Source organism: Stenella coeruleoalba (assembly GCF_951394435.1).
Source record: "Stenella coeruleoalba genome assembly, chromosome: 21".
In the NCBI taxonomy this organism is placed as follows: domain Eukaryota; kingdom Metazoa; phylum Chordata; class Mammalia; order Artiodactyla; family Delphinidae; genus Stenella; species Stenella coeruleoalba.
In genome coordinates, this window is record NC_137167.1 from 13,125,256 (window position 1) to 13,144,743 (window position 19,488).

At 44.1% G+C, this 19,488-nt stretch overlaps 1 protein-coding gene across 4 annotated transcripts in view; it reads right to left on the minus strand.

Annotated features, from left to right (window-relative positions):
- Window positions 1-19,052, minus strand: part of RBPMS (RNA binding protein, mRNA processing factor) — a 187,341-nt gene extending 168,289 nt beyond the window's left edge. For 2 of the 4 annotated variants that reach the window (XM_079909029.1, XM_079909027.1), the window contains exon 1: window positions 18,443-19,036. In XM_079909029.1, coding sequence (XP_079765155.1) covers window positions 18,443-18,508 — 66 coding nt within the window. In that variant the 5' untranslated portion in view covers window positions 18,509-19,036. Of the gene's footprint in view, window positions 1-18,442 lie in introns of all 4 variants that reach the window. The other 2 variants (XM_079909030.1, XM_079909028.1) reach the window with 2 other exon arrangements.
- Between the last annotated feature and the right edge of the window lie 436 nt (window positions 19,053-19,488).

Consider the following 19,488-nt stretch of genomic DNA (forward strand, 5'->3'; position numbering starts at 1 on the left):
AAAGCCCAGAGGGTAAGCCTGGGAGAAAAATGCAAATGCATGGAGAGGATGAAAGAAGACATTCTAGGCACAAGCTCGTCAGGAACCTGGAGGTGGAATCATCTTTGTAAGAACGGGGTGCCCAAAAAGCGGACGTTCAACAACTGATGAACAGATAAACAAAACACCGTATATACATACAATGGGAATATTATTCAGCCGTAAAAAGGAACAAAGTACCAATTCATGCTACAACATGGATGAACCTTGAAAACAGTATGCTAAGGGAAGTAAGCCAGACACAAGAGGCCACATTTTGTAATATTCCATGTGGATGAAATGTCCCCAAAAGGCAAATCCAAGGAAGACAAGAAGATTATTATAGTTGCCAAGGGCTGGGAGGAGGCGCTGATGAACACGGGTTTTATTTTGGGGGGGAGAGAGGGAGCTAGCAAGAAGTGTTCTAAAATTAGAGTTGTGATGCTTGCACGACTCTAAATACGCCCCCCAAGAGACTGAACTGTATGCTTTAGAAGGGCGAATTTTAAGTTTTGTGAATTATACCTCCATAAAGTTATTAAGAAAGAAAGCACAGGACACCACCACCACCCGACTAGACGCTGGGATGGAGGTAAAGGAGAGAGTGCACACGTGCAGACAGCAGACACCAAGTCTGGAAATGCAGCGAAGAGCCTCATCACAGGCAGCCTTAAATGTCAGCTACAGAAATCTGCATCTTACCCACTCACTACAACCCAAAAATGGTGGTGGGCAGTGTTCTCCAGTTTTCAGAGTACTTTCCTAGACGTCAGATCCTTTGACCGAGGAGCCTCCAAATGTCTTCAGGTGCTAGCTGATTTATGGAGAGTAACACCGTTGGAAGAGGTACCTCATCTGCCCTTTGTGTGAATGGACTAAGGTGAGAGAAAGCCAGTTGAGGCTCTGAGGGTCTAATTTAGAGTCCAGACAGGTAAGATGGTGAAGGTGGGACAGATTAGACTGTGGCGGGTCGTCACGGGCCACCCAGATTTTCTGAAATGAGAGATGCTATATGTAACTGGGTGACTCACATCCTTGAAAAGAAGTTGCCACATTACTCACCACTGGGGACTTAGGCAGGTACCGTATCTCAAATTTCTCTACGAAGGCAAGATCCTAAGGGGTACTAAGCCCCAAAGATCTCTTGATCTCCTTGGTATAAATTTTTCGAAAGAAAGAGTACTCCAGACTGACAGTGACGTTTAGTATAAGACAAGAGATTCTGAACTAACTGTGTAGGTCAAATCCAGACTTGGCAATTCATCAGCTGTGACCTACAGCAAGTTATTCACCTCTCAGCGCCTCACCTGTGCATTAGGAATAATGATGGTTGGTACCTACCTGATATAGTGTTACGAGGACTGAAAGAGTTAACATACACGAAATGATGTGAACAGTGCCTGTAACAAACTAAACAAGGCCCCCTCGTTACCCATCAGCTATGCTTTTCCTTCACAGCACTTATCACAGTTTATAATTTTATATTTACAGGTGCTTTTATTTAATATACACTTCCCCACTACACTGCAAGTTCCAGGAAGGTCAAGGACAATGTCTGCTTGTTGCCCGTTGTATCACTAGGGCCTAATATGTTAGGAGTTTAATAACTCTGGAACGACTACATCACCTGGGAATTACATATCCTGTTTCTAAGGCTCAGAGCCACCATGACTGATCAACAGCCCGGCTACTGCAGAACGAAGATGAAAAGAAACAAACGCAGTCAAGGGGTAAAGGGCTCCATCCAGGAAGTTGAGGGGAAGAATCAAAGAGGAAAATGTTTTATTTTTCCAGTATGCTAACCTGATTGGCAAGTGTGGCTCTGCAAGCCTAGTTTAAAAAAAAGAAGAAGAAGAAGAAGAAAAAGCTTAGCATACCGGCATTGCGTTCTGCAGGTGGTACCTCTGTGGCCTATGCAACAGGCCTGGTTGGGGAACCAAGGACAACTGATAAAAATTCCATAAAATATCCTCAAATCTTTATCATTACTCATTCACTCATTCAAAATTCACAGCCAGATAAGGCTCCTCTTTGTCACAGAAATATGCCACATTCATTCCTACTCCCAAAACCTTTATGATGGTGAAACTCTGCTATCGCAGCGCACATCTCTCTCTACCTATTTAAATCTGCCCAGTTCATTAAAACCCATCTCTTTCTTCCACTTTCTAAAAAGCCTGTTTCCCTCTCATCCACATAGATCTCTCTGAATTCCTAAGCCCTCTGTCTATATTACACAATAGTGTCAATTGACGTAGGAACTCATAGTATTTTCCCATTGCTTTCTGTGTTGACAGAGGCTTTCCAAGTAGGCAGGAAAACTTCTCTGTAAGCACTTCTACATCCCACCTAAATGGCCAAAACAACAAGGACCAGTGAGGGTACCCCAGCGAGTTGTACTTCTTCACCACTAATCAACGTTCTCTCCACCAACTCCTTCCCCATCTGTCAACCACAATCAAGGACTCAAGGAAAAGGCATGTTTTTATTTGCAAAAGAGTTTCCAGTTCCTTGGAGAAAGGTGCTGCGTGCATAGAAATTCAGTATTTCATAACCTCAGTGGGAATTTACCCTGAAATACTTGGAGTAAACGCTAAATGAGATGCAACTTCCATTCATATGGGACATTCAGGATGAGTCAAGACTGAGGTCTCCAATAGATCTGCTCATTTTCTAGAGTCGCACTCTAAGAACATCTGTGTAGACTTTGTGGAGAGCGTGTGCTCTGCAGGAATGTTCTGGTAACAATTAAGGAGGTCTTGTGGGCTGGGGTTAATGGTGATTGCCCGGCCCACATGAGGAGACTGGAGCCCCACTCCTGAGCTCTATGTGGCTCTTGGGACGTTGTGGGCATTGATCGCAGTGAAAACAGCCCCTCTGGGGTGGATGAGAAAGTCCTGATGGTACCTTGTTCAGACTGAGGAATACTTGTGACAGCTTCTACACTGGAGTCCAGGCCCCCTTCTCAATTTAGAGGGGAGGAAAAGGACCACTGCAGGGTCCACATCTAATGAAAGGCATTACTGTTTTAACTGTGTCTATAAAATTTCCTTCCAGGAATGTAACTGGCTAGCTGTCCACCAAAACTTTTGTCAAATTGACCAACGTCTCTCTGAGTGTCTCTATCCTCACCTCAAGAGCAAGCTAATCATGTGACCAGAAAACTAGAGCTACAAGGCTCTGACACACGTCTCCAACAAGTAATATCTCTGAGATCGGGATGCATCTTACAATAGAGTTTATGCAGCAGTGTTATTGGTTCACTTGACGTTGCAACCGATTCAATGAAATTCTGTACATGCACACACAACACCCAAAGTATTGGCCTCATCACCCAGTTATCACGTTTAAAGTCGGCCAAACATATCAAGGGCCTATTACATAAGATCACAAAAATCAACACTTTTCATTGTGTTCAAGGAACTTGAGAGTAACAGCTCCAGAAATTATCTAAGCATTTTAGTGCCTACAAGCAATACTCAAAATAACTAGGAGATGTCTTGAAGGCAGGTTTAAAAAAGTCAATATGGGGAACTTCCCTGGTGGCGCAGTGGTTAAGAATACGCCTGCCAATGCAGGGGACACGGGTTCCAGCCCTGGTCCGGGAAGATCCCACATGCCGCGGAGCAACTAAGCCCATGTGCCACAACTACTGAGCCCACGTGCCACAACTACTGAAGCCCGCGCGCCTAGAGCCCATGCTCCGCAACAAGAAGCCACTGCATGAGAAGCCTGTGCACTGCAACGAAGAGTGGCCACCGCGCACCGCAACTAGAGAAAGCCCACATGCAGCAACAAAGACCCAACACAGCCAAAAATAATAAATTAAATAAATAAATAAAAAGGGAATGTAAGCCCTTTGACCCAGAAATTCCACTTCTGAGAGTCTAGGCTAAGGAAATCACTAAGGGTGTATACTCCAATTTAGCTAGGAGGATGTATAGCACTATTTATATCACAAAGCTGGAAACAAGCTCCTGGCTCGATAATAAGGAAAGGGTTAAATACATTAAGGTACATCCTTACTACGGCATAGTATAAAGAATTAAAGACGGGGCTGCAGAATGTATCCACTGGCATGCAAAGATATTCATAACGTAATGTCAAGTGAAAAGAAAATCAAATGTAAGTAAACACTATTATGGTATGATCTCGTTTTTGTAAAAATAGAGGGGAGTGAGTGTATGTGTGTGTTTACACTCGTACACACAGAAAAGGACATATATAAGATAGATACTAAAATGTTAACATTAGCTGTAGAGAAAGGAATTGTTAAAATTTTAATAAATTTTATAGCTTCTGTTTTTTGTGGGGGTTTTTTGCTTACTTTTATTTTTGGAATGGGGGGAAGGGAAAGGAGGGGATAACATAGGTGAATTTATTTGCCAATAAAAAAAAAAGATGTTATTTCGAGGAGAAAGACGGTGAAAAGAAATTTGGGCCCAATGTCATCCAATTAGGTAAACAAGTGGCTTATGCATCTTGGTAGTCTCAATAATAAAAACCAGATAAAATAAAAATCCAATGGAGTTATTTTTTTAGTGTTGGGAGAAATGACTGCAGAGTTAAGTGCATAACACGATTTAAAATATGAGACAATATCCCAGAAGATAATCTCCGCTGTACACTGAAGCTACGCTGTGGCCCACTGCTGTTGGAGTGGGTACCACAAACGTCCAACACAACAACAAAAAATGGCATAATATCCTAGAGCTTTCGATAAAGGGAAGTCATCTCAGGACTTTACTATGAACCATATGCTTACTCTTTATCCCAACCCTACATGAAAAATGCCCTAAATTGTATGACTGCAAATTAACCCGTTTGGGGTGGGGAGGGCAGTGACGTATTCGTGGTACATTTTCCGAGGAACATGACTGCAATTTCATTTTGGACAATATAATGCTTATTCGTTTTGTGGAGAGATTTCGGAGAGCACTGGGATAAGGTGGAGGACCGAGGTCAAATTGCTGGATTTCTGTGCCTGGGTCTCCTGCTCCAAGCTTTCCTGGGCTGACTTCATTAGTGAATAAGGAAACACAACACTGTCTCGTGGAGTTCAGAATAAGCTCATACCAAAAGGATTTTTCTGTATAATCATGACCCATGATTTGTAATAATAGTAATAAGAGCAATTTTCATGTTGATTAAGTGTTAATTTAAAATGGGGGGCTTTGGGAAGGCAGAGGAAGGGACAACTTAACGGTTAAAACTTCTCAAATGATCACCTGCCAAAATCAGGAACTCAACATATTCCAAAGCCCCACAGGTGTTTTTGAGTCTTCGCTCCCCTCCCTACTGGCTTTTGTTTTTGTTTTTAAGATACAGAGTCAGCAGGCTGGGTGCACTGTGACCAAACGGCAACAGATGCTAGTCCTGCAAAGGGCAAGACTCTTCCCTTTGATCATCCAAGAACATTCCTGATCAGGAAATTCTCACTTTTTGATTCAAGGTTTACCAGTAGTTGCACGAATGGAAAGAGGAACAGAAGAAGTTGTTCCTCCACCCAATACAATCAGACACGCTTCATTCCCAAATCCGTCTAAACCACAAAGTAACCTATGTAAAGCATGCAGGTTGGGAATATTTGGTCCTAGTCACCAAAGCTGATGCAGGAACGGTTCTCAATGCAGAGAATTCTACCGCCAGACATTACAGCTATAAGTGCTTAAATGTAGAGAGCAAAACATCACTGGTATTTTAATCTTTTCTTTGCAAAAATATGTGATGTTACACAGATAATAACCGAAAAATAACCGATCTTTTACAAATGAAAAACAAATGCCGGATGTATACCATATAAGCCTCCAAATGAACGTAACTCAATGTATATCTTCATATCTGTAAATTACTAACACTACAACATTAATCTTTCTCTCAAGTTTACTTATTAGGAAAAGGAGAAAACCTACCAATACATGAGACACTGGAATTTAACAATTTTTCCCTGTAAACCTTTACAGCAATTCTACACTCCGATTCCTATTTAAGATACAGAGTCTTTCAACACATGTAATATCCAAATAAAACCCTTTCATACTGGGATCGGAGCATCCGCTTTAATCTTATCTCTGCAATTCTGTTAAGTGTCTGGTGCCCGTGATGTAATCCACCTCTCTACCCCCAACACACCACACTGTATCCACCAAACACATCAGCAGGCCTTTCTAAAAATATAGTTACAATATAAAGCCTAAAATAGTAGGCTAACAATGTTTCTTTGAGATGTTTGTCGTTTTCTGAAAACAAAGTAAGCCACAAAACCACTTTCAACAAAAATGTGTGTTTCTAATTATTAGTGGAAAGATTTATATTCCTAAAAAAAAAAAAAAAGGTGTGCCTGGAAGAAGTTCATTGCTGCAAGTCAGCAAGAATGTAAAGGCAAAATAATTTTGATAAGACAGAACCACTTTCCTTGCAATATAAATTCAGCGTCTTGCCGTATAAATACTGATATAATGAATGGTCACTTTAGAGTGAAGAGAAGGTGCATTCCAAAGCAGGGGCAAGGCCCCACATTTCTTCACATGGGCCTGCTATCTAACACAGAAACGATTACAAATGCCTTCTGTTAGTCAACCGGCAGAAGTCACTGACTCTTAGCAGTTAAGATTTAGGAAAAATGAAGACGGTAGTTAATGCAGTATTCAAATCTTTGATTTACTTATAGGGTCTTCATTAGCAAATCACAGCACCCCAACTAACAGATCACACAAAAATATCCCTTTCTTCTCCTTTCCCCGTTCTGTATTTCTGCATCCTGCTGGTGATGGGTGTTTCAAGCAGCAGCTGAAAGCCAAGGTTAAAGCTGAAGGTCACGGTGGGTATAATTCTGCCCAACCTGGTTCCTTTTTGCGTGTTGGGGTTACGAAGCCACACTGTCCCAAGAAGTGTGTCCCACCTTACTTTGAACCTCTCCGGCGCTCACAGTGGGTACTGCCTGGCACTTTAGACATTTGGGAGGGTGAGCAGGGAAGGAATTTTCTCCTTTCTCCCTTCCCTCCCTTAGCATGGCTAAAGCAGAGATTTCCTAGCTCTGGTTTTCTGTATAACCCCTCCTCAAAACACAAAGACTCAGGATGGGCCTTAAAGAGTCCTTTTGTTTAGAGAGGGTCATTTCCTGCCGTTAGCTCACACCCAGAAACTCCCACCCATTTCTCCAGGAGGGGCACGGATTTTCTCAGTAAAAAACAAAAACAAAACAATCTCAGGCTTAAAACCATTTCCCCCGCAAACAGCCTATCCCCCTCCACCCCCATGTATCTGGGCTGCCGCGGCAGCACAGCACAGGGGAGAGGAAAAGTGGGATGAAGCAGAAAAACGGCAGAGGAGTTACAGTTCTCTTAACGCGTAGCAGGTGTTGTCTGTCCACCCCTATGTTTTAGTTCGGGAAACGGACACTTAAGTGACTTGTCCTACGTCCCTTAGGAAACAAAAAAAGGTGTAGTAATTTAAAAAAGAGTACTGATGATTTGGTCAAGAACCGACTAATACAAGGATTTATACACCACTGGTTATAAGACTATCAGACAGCGGATGATGGTAAAGTTTAAACAGTTTGCTCAAGGTCAACTATTACGACATAAATGCCATAAATGAGGACAATCCAATGGCCTGCACTTTCATGAGGGCCTCAGTGAGCTCAATTAACAGGCAGTCTGATGACCAAAGTAAGGATGACTTAGATGTCTACATCCTGACAGTCACCTGTTGTGCTTTACAAAGTGAGGAAACACAGCTCCCGAGTCTGTGAGGCTGACTAGTGGGTATCATCTGCGGCTGTGAGGTGCCGGCCTAAGGGTTCACAGGGCTCAGGCCAGCCGCTGCCTGGGAGCTACCACACAGGTGCTTGCAGGCTGGATTCGGTCGGCTAAAGCCCGCCTTATCCTGAGCTGCGTGCCTTTTTTTACTTTGTAGGCAGAGGAAGGAAAGCACATTGAGCTGGAGGCTAGACTAACTCAAAGGGCTGAGAGTGCTAAGCCTATCTCCAAATCAATTCCACCTGGGTTATTAACATTAACTCTTTGCAACCCCACAGCACATCTGCAAAACAGTAATCACAGTCATCTTGCCCTACTTTTACTTGTCACTCCATGGGCGGCCCACATTTCACTCTTGCTTCTGTGGAAATACGTACTTGGTTTCCATTCTAACTGGACAAAGGATTCCTTTACGTATGAAAACCTGTTCTTCCCTCCCCAGCCCCCATCTCCATGGGATCAATCACTTACCATCCAAAATTTCTGGCCTAACAGCAGGCGGTAATTGTACTTTCTGAAGTACAGGGGGATGGGGACCCAGAAATGATCATCTTGAAGGCAGCATTAAAATTTAATCTAAAAACTGCTGGAAAAGACTTAGGACCATGTGGTATACTGTACAGGCCTCAGAATTTGACAGGTTGGTTTGTATTCCAGTCATTTAACAAATAACAAACGTTGGGCAGTTCTAGGCATTGGAGTTACAGCCCGAAACAAGACAGGAGTCACATTCTAGGAGTGCAAGACAAGTACCCAAGGTAAAGTCAGTGAGTAAAAAGTACTCTCTGGGAAATAAGAGGGATGGGACAGTGGTTGGGAATGTGGGGATACTTTGAACTTGGAGGTCAAAGGTCTCCCTGGGTAACATCTGAACTGACATCTGAATGAATGCCAAGGACGAGGTTGCCACAGGAACATCCAGGTGTACAGTTTCCTAGGCAGACAGAAGAGCACACGCAAAGGCCCTGAGGCAGCAGCACGTCTGGCAAGCTGGAGATACCTAAGTAAAGCCCCAAGCAGCTGAAGCATAATGAATGAAGCTGTGATTCTTGGTGGATGGGGTCAGGGAGACCAGCAGGCCCAGATCACATGAACCTTGCACACGGCTGGAGAGAGTTTAAGCTCCTACCACTGTTGCAAATAAAACCTCAGACAAATTAATCTCTCAGAGCCTCAGTTTCCTTATCCCTCAACATGGGATGAGAACACTTCATTGGGTTTGTTAAAGCGCAGTGCTTCATGTAAAATGTGCTGTATTTAAAACGTATAACCAAGAAGGACCTACTGTATAAGGCAGGGAACTCTGCTCAATACTCTGTAATCACCTAAATGGGAAAAGAATTTGAAAAAGAATTGATACGTGTATAGGGATAACTGAATCACTTTGCTGTACACCTGAAACTAACACAACATTGTTAATCAACTAGACTCCAAAATAAGAAATTTAAAAAATAATGTGCGACGCTTAAAACAGTAGACACTACTCAGTAGATGCTAGTGAATTAATGTGCCCAAAATCCATACATGCTCTTACAAGTTTGATTATATTTGGACACGCACCTGATCTTCAATTCTCCAATTTTCTTACACATACGCAGTAAGACTGAAAAAAATTTTTCTAACAAAAATGGTCTCAGCACTAGCTCTAACCATTTTTTTTTTTTTGCTCATTGCTGGGAAAATGCTTGGAGGTCTTGGTAAAGAAGGAAACAGGCTTCGAAGGGTAGAGAGGAGAGGAGGCCGAATCAGAACACGGCGACTGGACTCCAGGACAGCTCATGTTCCTTCTAAGGATAAGCCAGGCCCGGAGAAGCAATTATCCAACGTTTTCAGTCTCCTGTCACCCAGCATCCCAGGGCATGCACAGGACAGAAGCGCGCGTGCGTGTGCGTGTGCGTGTGCGTGTGTGTGTGTGTCCCTTCCCTGCCCCAAAACACATCCTGCTGGCTTAGAGGGATACTGTTATTTAAAAACAGATGCCTCTTTGGAAACTCACACATTTTAAGTCCTGTAAATTGCACATGCTGGGTAAAGTAATTACACTTTTGTAGCACTTCCCCTCCCAGCACAAAGGAAATTCTGCCACTTCTATAAAAAGATAACACTTTCTGTGCTGTCCCTTCTCTCATGAGGCCAAAACTATCTATCCTATAGGTGGGCATAAGAGAAAAGTTCACAAAACAGGATCCTGGGGATTCGAGGGGAAAAAAAATGTTTTATCTCTAGGATTTCTTAGAATAATGTTGGCCTTCTGCCAGCATATCTACCTGATGACATAAGAATTTAGGAAGTGCAGAGAAAGGAACGTCATTTTTTAAAAAAACTCACGAGAAGTAAAGGCTAACTGAAAGTAGAAATTAGTCTCTAACTTCTTTTCATGGGTTGGTGAGATGTACCTCAACTGTGAGAATCCTAGGTTTCTCTGTACCTTTGCAAAATCCTAGGGGCTGACATGATTGAGCTAGGCTGCTTTGGCATTCCCTCAGCGTTTTAAATTTGTGTAACAATACTGTATTACAGCCTGGAATTTGGAACCGTCTTCCTGGTGTGATTGGCATTTATTACTGCCATTTCTGGTTTTTTCCTCCAGTATTCTACATAATGTGCATTATAATGGTTGCAGCAGGGTTAAAACCTATGAGAAATACAAACGCAATTAAATTCCTGGACCGTTTTTCTTTATTCATGAATTGACACTTAGCTGTGAGCAGAAAAAGTAGCTAACTTTTAGGAAAGCACGAAATGAATAAATTGAAAATATGACCCACGGAAGAGATGACTTTGGGCTCTAGCCAAAGGCTCATTCTAACTCCCCCCACCCCAATAAAATGAAAAAAAAAAGAACAAAGCAACTCAGGCAAATTTTTTCTTATAAAAATACTCAAGCCTCTCCGGGCCTTCCATCTTTACCTCCCAAACCCATCTACAAATTTTATGTCCCTTCTAGGTACAGGGCTGGGAAAGGGAAAGGTTGTAAGAGCCTGAGAATTAACTGCAAATTTTAGAGGAAAACAATTTGCAAAGACTGTTGATGAAAGCAAAAAAAAAAAAGTATATGAAATACACTATATATACCCAGTTTTTTAAGCTCCCCCGAATCGGGCTTTCAAATGGTTAGACTTCTAACCATTTAATAGTGTCCTGAACACTATTATAACTAGACAGATATACGCAATATATTATGTTCCTGAATTAAAAGAGTGCTTTAAAAAATTTGCTTCAATTTTTCCTGAGAATTTCCAGTTCTCCACACCCCTTTTTTTTTTTTAAACACAGCTTCAAATTTTAAGTAAATTGTCCATCTTTTGTTGCCTACCCTCACGAGGTTTCCTAGGAGCAGGGGTCCCATGCCCTCTCTATCCCATGCCCTCTCTAATTTTCTGGGCACTCAGTTCACAGTATACAGCTTTTCGATTGCTAGCTATATCATCTTCAATTGTTCTGAAAGACCTCTCCTCTGCACTTCAAACCCAACCCTCTCGGTTGCCTCTTTCCCTTCCAGGTATTTCCTGCTTCTACACATACAACCACCATGTAGCTAGTCATCCAAAAGAGAAACCCAAGAGGCTCCACGGATGTGACTCCTAGGCTTCTCTCCTGGTCATCTGACAGTTACTGCAGCCCCTGAACACCTCTCCCGCCCGGCTCACCACCGCCAGCCACTGCCTAATCTTGAGACCAGGACTCCTGCAGTGTCATAGCCTCCAAATCCACTGCATCCCCTTCGCCACAGGAACATCTCAGAACGCCAAGACCCCGCTGCACAGAAGCCCAGCTCCCATCACAGGAAGTCTTTCCTGGTCCCTGGCATGCAAGGAGAGCTCCTCTATCCTTCCCCCACCAATGCCTCCCTCCCCTTCCCACGTCTCCCTCCCCCTCATATCCTGATTTCCCTTCCTCTCCCGCTTGTTTTCCCTTTTAAGCCTCTATCTTCATTGAAGGCCAATCCCTTTGACTAGACAATCTTTCCCCTCCTGTCTCAACCCTTCTTCAACTGGAAAACAAATCTCAACTATCACCTCTTTTTTTAAAGCTTTCTTTGATGTATATAGCTCCGTCACCCGCTCCTTCTGTTGCTGACTGGTCCCCAACTCAAACTACCGCCTCACTTAATTCAACACAGTGCTGCTTTACTGTACCTGTTTACACAGGGCCATCGCCACTAAACCTGGGCGCAACTTTAAGTAAGAGCTTTGTCCCAGATCTTGGGTCCCCCAGAATCTGAACGTGAAGGCCCCAGTCACTCAGCCTCTCAGTCACCTCCCCATATACGGAGGGTCCTCATCACCGCAATACCTACATCAGCTCATTGAGAGGATGAGTCACGTGGTACATATAAAGTGCTTGGCCAGTACTTGACACAGAATTCTCAGAAGTTAACAATTCTTACCTGAGTGAACAGCTAAAGAGATGTCTGAAAACGTCCCAGGATCAAGTATTTCAGTATTTTCTTTTTCCGGCGCTCAGCAAAGACGACTAGACAACAAACAAGGCAACTCTGTTCTGATAAGCTCCGCCGTCGAGCACTCCCCGCTCGCTCCAACACACAGAGTGCGCTGAAGTGGTTTGCAATACCCTCCCCGTACGCTTAAAGATAGGGACGTGGGTTCAAGGAATCATACCCAAGTCATCCCCATGGACAGATAAGCTCATCCCCCATGACGCCCTCATATCAACATAGCATCAATTTAAAGACCTGGTCCCTGCTGGCCTCAAGCCCAGAGAGCCAGGCCGCCACTTTTGCCCCAGCTATTACTAAGGTTCATTCTCTTCATTCCTTCCTACATTTTTTCTTTGACCAAAGCAAGCACTGTTCAAGAGGCACATTTGCATTCCCCTTCCCCTACCCCCAAGGCAGACACTAAGGTGCCAAATGAAACTGAACACAAACATTCCAAAGTGGCCATCACACAGGGCAGCCTCGTTTGGGAACGCTGCTCTAGCACCACTGAACCAGAGCTTCCAGAAGCCCCTGTCCGAAAGGTCAAAATGAACCCCACAGCAGAAACCAAATTCTAAGAGTGAAAACCCAACTGCACCTCGAAATGAGCAGGCCCACGTTGGCAGTGGCTGTCGGATGAACCAAGCACACTGGCCTGTGGGCGCACATGGAGGCTGCAGGTGACAGGTGGGGAGGTCATTTCCCAGAGGATCCATCCATCCATAACCGGCTCTAAATGCCACATTAAGGAAGTGGCTGCTTTGTGACAGCTTACCTATTCAAGGTCGTCACCACCATCCCCACCAGTAAGGATATTTCATATGCTTATAAAGAATTATAGGTGCATACATGTGTAAGTGTGTGGTACTTACCTTGTGCTGGGGTACCAAGTTTGGGTAGGTGTTGGGGATTGGAAGCACTGTGATAAGACGGCATAGATCTTAAAGGAAAAAAAAAACCCAAAAATGAAATGTAATGATCCAGGAGTTAAACGGAGATAACATATGTATCTCCTGGAATTCTGAGGAAAAGCCTCTCTTTGGGATAGGGCAATTCAGGTGATGAGATCTTGCAAAATGTAGGCTGAAACTTGACTTTTGCCTGGAAAGCAGTTCAAGCTAGACCAAGAGGGAAAGAGTGGTTGAAACAAATGGTGTGCAGAGTATGTACGGAGATACCTTAGGAGGAAGCTTGAGTGTCATATTTGGACTTCACTGAGTGCTGAAGGAGCTGGGGCACCAGAGGACCCAGCAGTGTGTGTTAGAATGGATTGAGAAAGCACGTTAGAACAAGGAGAGCAGCTGAAGATCACTAGGAAGAGACAGGATAAGGAAATGAGATCAAACATTATGAGGAAAGGCTGTGAGGATCAGAGGCCTGATTCCCCAGGCCAGGCTTGGCAGCAAAACGAAATGTGACCAACCCAACGGTTTTGTAACACCTACAGATATTTCAAGGGAATTTATTGAAATCTAAGAGAAAAGACATAAAATTGCTTTTGTTCCTATGTTCATTATAGAAAATTTAGAAAACACAGAAAAGCACCAGAAAGTAAATAAAAATGATCTGTAATCCACCAGATAGTTTTTTCTTATTAATGTTTGGTTATTTTTTAAAATTGGCATCACATAATATAAAACTTTTATTTTTGCTCTTTTCACTTTATGTCATGAGAATTAACCCCTCAATTAAAATGTAGAAGCTGGAAGAGAAAGTCAGATTCTCTCCTACAGCATTCAGAGGGAGCAATACCAACACCTTGACTCCAGATTTCTAGCCTCCAAAACTGAGAATAGATTTCTGTTGTTTTAAGCCTCCAAAAAAAAATTTACACGCACGCACGCACACACGTACATTCTTTAAAAATGTGGCTTTTAATGGCTACCTAATATTCTCTTTGAGGAATTACACCATGATTTACTTAGCAATTTCGCTGTTAGGCACAGAGTCTCTGTGAATTTTCCCTATCATAAATAACCCTGAGCATCACCCTTTTAAATAAATCTTTGTGCACGCTTATTATTTCCTTAGGGTAAATTTCTAAAAATAAAAGCGCGGAATCAAAGGGCTTGAAATTTTCGCATACAGTGCCAAGTCCTTCCGAAAGCCGCCGTGATTCACATGCCCATCGCAGTGCACAAGAATTCCCACTTCACTGCCCCATCACAAACGTCCTAGGCTTCGGTCCTCAAATAAGAGCATCCAATCTATCTATCCAACAAACAAATGCCGTTAGAAACAGATGACAAGTGGGCATAAGGGTTTATCAGGGAAATTTTAAAACCACTACTGGAAAAATAACTCAGAAACGCATATGCCATATCGGCAGTGGTCTTGCAACATCATTTTACCATGAAGTCACCACATTTTCATCCAAAACACTGTCACCAAATCCTATTTATGATTGAAATATAAGTTTATTGCATTTGATTTGATCTGGAGTAACAGACTCCAAACTTGGTTAAACTGTACAAACCCATTTCGTATTTTCCCCAGGTCATAATGTAGATTAATCTTATTGCTCAATGAAAACCCGCTGTTGCCACATCAAACTACCACGGTACCCCTTCTCTGTGACAATTACATAAGAAACAACTTCTTCACGACCCCAATATTTGGGCAAAATTACTAAGTACTTTAAAAGGCGGAATGCGAGGTAAAAGATTTGTATTAACTTCTGAAGACCTGACTCTGTGTGATTTCTGCCCAACAGCTGACAAACATCTTTTTGATCAATAGTCCAACAAGGCCAGGTTTTTCTGTTTTAGTTTTAAGTACAAGAATGTTCAAAGCAATTTAAGGAGAAATTACTCTAATACCAGTGCTTCAACATAATAAAACACCTTTCAGCAATGATTTGTAATCAGCCTGAAAAGTACCCAATGACACAGATAACATAAAAGTAAAAATAAGACCAGATTACTGTTTATCTGATTTCCATTTTGAAAATTCAGGGACCAAAAATATTTTCTATCTACTACTAGAATGTCTCAATATACGGAACTTCAATACGACAAATAATTATGTCTGTTACTTATATATTTATTAACTTTAGTAAAGTCGGTCAAGTGAGAACTGCCAAGTGTTTTAAGAGAATACCATCTAGTCCAAAATTAGAGGCAAATTCTAGGAATTATTTTATTAATTGTAAAGTTATGTAAGAAATTATCTACCGCCCTATACATACATATACAGAAGCCTTGTAAGTCTCAGATCCCAGGGAGATTTTGACAACTGGTTTTTCTTTACAGGGACAACTTGCATAGGAACACATGTGTATAGAATACTAGAAGTCAGAAAACCAGATGTATTCTTACAGTTGGCTAGCCCAATCTTAAAATTATTTTACCTCAAAGTTTTAAATACTACCCAGAGCAGAAGACTACTTCCTGCCCAAGTTCTCAAAAACTTCCAACCCTAAAAAGCTGCAAAAATTCTCCTAAGTCCTAGACTGTTCCTTCTATTCAATTGGAACCAAAGTAAGTGTTTCAAACATCACTGTTTCAGAGTGAGCTTTAGAAGCTCTCGATCAGGGCTGAAATGTACTGGAAAATAAAAGGAACTCACTTTTTTTAAAAAGTAGGAAAAAAAAACCCTGGATTTTATAAAGTGATAAAGTCTAAATTACCCTGATTATCTATGAAACTATTTTCTCTTAATAATGAGTGGACTCACTCTTCCTCATCAGCTCAATGGCTATCAGAAACTACAACAAAACACATTTTTCCTCTCTTGTCATCACGTGTATATACATTGTATATGTGTGTGTTCTGTTTACTGGAATCCTTGGCCACGGCTTTTAAATGTGTTTGAGAACAAATTGCTGATCCCTGGGTGGGCAGGGAAAGGGTCCAGGGTGGTGGTTTTGTATATCGCTGAGCACATTAATGGGACTCACCAAATACCATATTTATTTTACTTGTGGCTTTCAGGGTTAGGAAAGAGAGGTTAGGAGTTTTTCAAAAACAAAACATAAACCCCAAACAGGGAATTAGGGCAAAATTACCTAGATCATTCAGGCCAACTTACTTTCTTTTCCTGAATTTTTAACATTATAAAACTTCTCTCTTCATGGTGTATCTGTTTTGTCTGTTCCACCTCTTGTACAACCTGGGTTCTGAAATCTTTTAAACTGTCCCCTTATTTTTAAAATAACAAGTATCTTGCTAAAACTGATACTTTCTAGAGCCACATGCCATTCCCACTGGTTAAGAGGCAGTGATTGTTACTGGGATCATCTGATTCTATCATACTAGTACCCAAGCCTCACACATTAAGACGCCCACGATCAGGGCAGACAACATGCCAGTGCTGTCGGCAGTTAAGCTGTATGGGTCTAGCAGAAAAATGTGACTTTTCTCTACTTAATTTTGTCAAGTAGGTTATGGTTTGGGGACACTCAAACAAAAAAAATCTTTGGTTTAACCTGATTAACTTTCCAAGTTCTCAATCAGGTGAAGAGAGAAAGACAGTCTCATGTAATATATTCTTACCCTTAGAAGTCAACAGATCGCCAATCTAAGAGACACAGAAAGGTTTCTGAAGCCATTATTATCTTGGTATGTTAGCTGAATTAGTTAAACACAGCAACTCCTTAAAAAAGCAAACTTATTTTTAAAATTTTATCTCAGTGGTAGGGAAAACAAATAGCAAAGCAGCAGGTAAGTTTCAAGAAAAAAGCAAAACATGCAATTCAAGGCTCCATCTCTTTGAAAAAGAAGGAATGTCAGTAGTACTCCACTTGTAGTTAAAAAACAACTAGCATGTAAGCAACGCTTTCCAAAATAACAGTTTAATAAAGGCAATTTCCTCAGGTGAGAAGGCAAATTTCTGGCTCACAGCAATTCACCTGGGGTTCACGGCAATTCACCTGGGGCTCACAGCAATTCACCTGGGTTGCACTACCTTGCAACCATGTTAAGAGTAAAATCTTGTGTTTATTTTGCATTGTTTTGCATGGGCTTAGGGCTCCCCTCCGTCTTCCCCATTTAAACAGTTCCTATCTTACAAGTGCACAAAGTGCTGAGGGCTTGTATGTTTTAGTTAAATCCTCCGCAACCTTTGGTTTCACTATCAGAATTTTAGTTTACACACAACACAGTATCTCCATAATAATCTCAACATCCTAATCGCTTTAGAATCAGTTTACCTTTCGGTTAACCTCATACATCAGCATGCAATACCTGTAAAAACGCTTTTACCGAGACTGCATACTTTCTTGCATCTAAACATAAAGTTCCTTTTAGAATGTTTAAAGTCGGTTTCGTGGGCTTCTTAAAAAGTAGGCGGAAAGTATTGTTTACTGGGCTCCAGATAATGTACCTGCAGGAACTGAGCCATTTAACAGGATATTACAAATATCCCAAGTACAAAATTCTGAAATGTTTGTTCAGGAGTTCCCCCCACGTTTATCGAATTTTGTTTCCACCAAAGGAACGCTCTGCAGCCGTTAACATATTTACGGTTGTTACGGACGCACCACATGAAATTGACGCTCAGACGTCAAAGTCCTACTAAAATAGCCTGGATCGTCACTTGGTGAATTGCAAAGTTTGAAACTCTTGTATTCAACTTCTGCTCCCCACAACCGCAAAGCCCCTAAACTTACAAAACCTAATCATCCAGGTTCGGGGTCTTTGACTCATCAGAGAAGAATGCGGCTGAAGAGTTATCTATTAATCCAAAATGCCTCAGCTGAGAAGATATTTCACCAAGAACTTTCACATTGAAAGGGAGGGGGCAGGGAACCGAAGGTGTCTTTTAACGAGAAACTTTACCCGATTTTCTTCCTTAAGCCACACAAACACACCCCACAACTTGCAGCCCCAGACGCAGAGCTAAGTGCTGACCCTCCCGGTCCCAATCATCTGAGGTCACCCAGGAGTCAGCTCTCGATTCCGCTTTTAAAATCCGGGGCAAACAAAGCTGAGCATTATACTTACAAAGGTCTCAGCAAAGTCCTCAAAGTTATGCAATTTTAGGCACGCAGACGCTCGTGGACCCACAAAAACACACTCTCCGATGATACAGCCTCCCGGGGCCACAGTTTGGGGCGGTGTCTCGGGGCCAGGACGATTCCCAAACCCTCGACCGCGGCGCTCCCTCCCCGGCGCAGCCCGGCGCCCCGGGACCCGCGCCCCGCCGGCCGGCCGCCCGCACTTTGCAGAAAGCCAGCGGCCGCCGTCCCAGGTCGTACCCGCCACCGCACCGAGCCACTCCGTACCTCTTCCTCCTGAAGGTTGGCCTCGTTCGGGGTGTTCTCCTTCTCGGCTTTGCTGCCGTTGTTCATCTTCCCGGTCCTCCCTCGCCGGGCAGGGCTGGGGCGCGGGGCTGGGCGAGGGCGCGCTCGCCCACTTTTCCCTTCCCCGGGCGCTGCGGGGGCTGGAGCCGGGGCAGCGGCGGCTCGGCTCGGCTCGGGCTCGGGCTCCCGCGGCGCGGCGAGACAGCGGCGGCGGGCGACTCAGGAAGTGCGAGGGAGAGACGGGGCAGGGCGAGGCGCCGGCGGACCGAGAAGGGGACGGAGACAATCGGGACCCGAGAGGGAGACCTGGAGAGGGCGGGCGGGCGCGAGGGGAGGAAGGAAGAAAGGATGGGGCGAGGACGCGCGTCCCAGGAGTGAGCCCAGAGAGTTGGGGATGTGGCCGAGTAGGGGCCGGGGGCGGCCGCTGCCCGAGCTTAGCAGCTGCTGGAGGGAGGGGGCGAGGGGTACCCGGAGAGGAGCAGGAGGAGAAGGAGGTGCAGGGCAGCGGGGCGCGGCTGGGACCCGGAGAGCCGCTGAGTGCGCGCTCCTGGCTGGCTCTGGGAAGTACGGGCTCCAAGCAGCTCCCCTTCTCTCGCCTGCCTCCCTCTCTCCCTCCCTCCCCTCTCTCCTCCCTCCCCTCCTCCTCCTCTCTCCGCCCTCCCTGGACGTGGGCTGCCGGCTGGAGCCGGGAGGAACGGGACGCGGGACGGCAAGCCCCCCGCGGGAGGAGGGGCTGCGCCGAGGGCGGCTGCCCTGCGGCCGGATGGCGCGCGCCTGGGAGGGGCGGCGGGCGGCGGGCGGAAGCGGCGGACCCCAGCCCCCGACGCCGCGGTAGGTCGGAGGGCGAGGGCCGAGGAGGGGGGAGGGAAGAAGGTCAGGTCCTACCGCTTGCACTGTCCCTGGGGGTCGCCGGGCGTTTCGCGCAGCTCGGAGAGGGGCTTCGGGGAGGCAGGCCCTGCCCGCGCGAGGACCTGGAAGTGTGATGTGCTACTTTTGTTTGCTTGCTCTTCACGAGGGATTCGCACCCC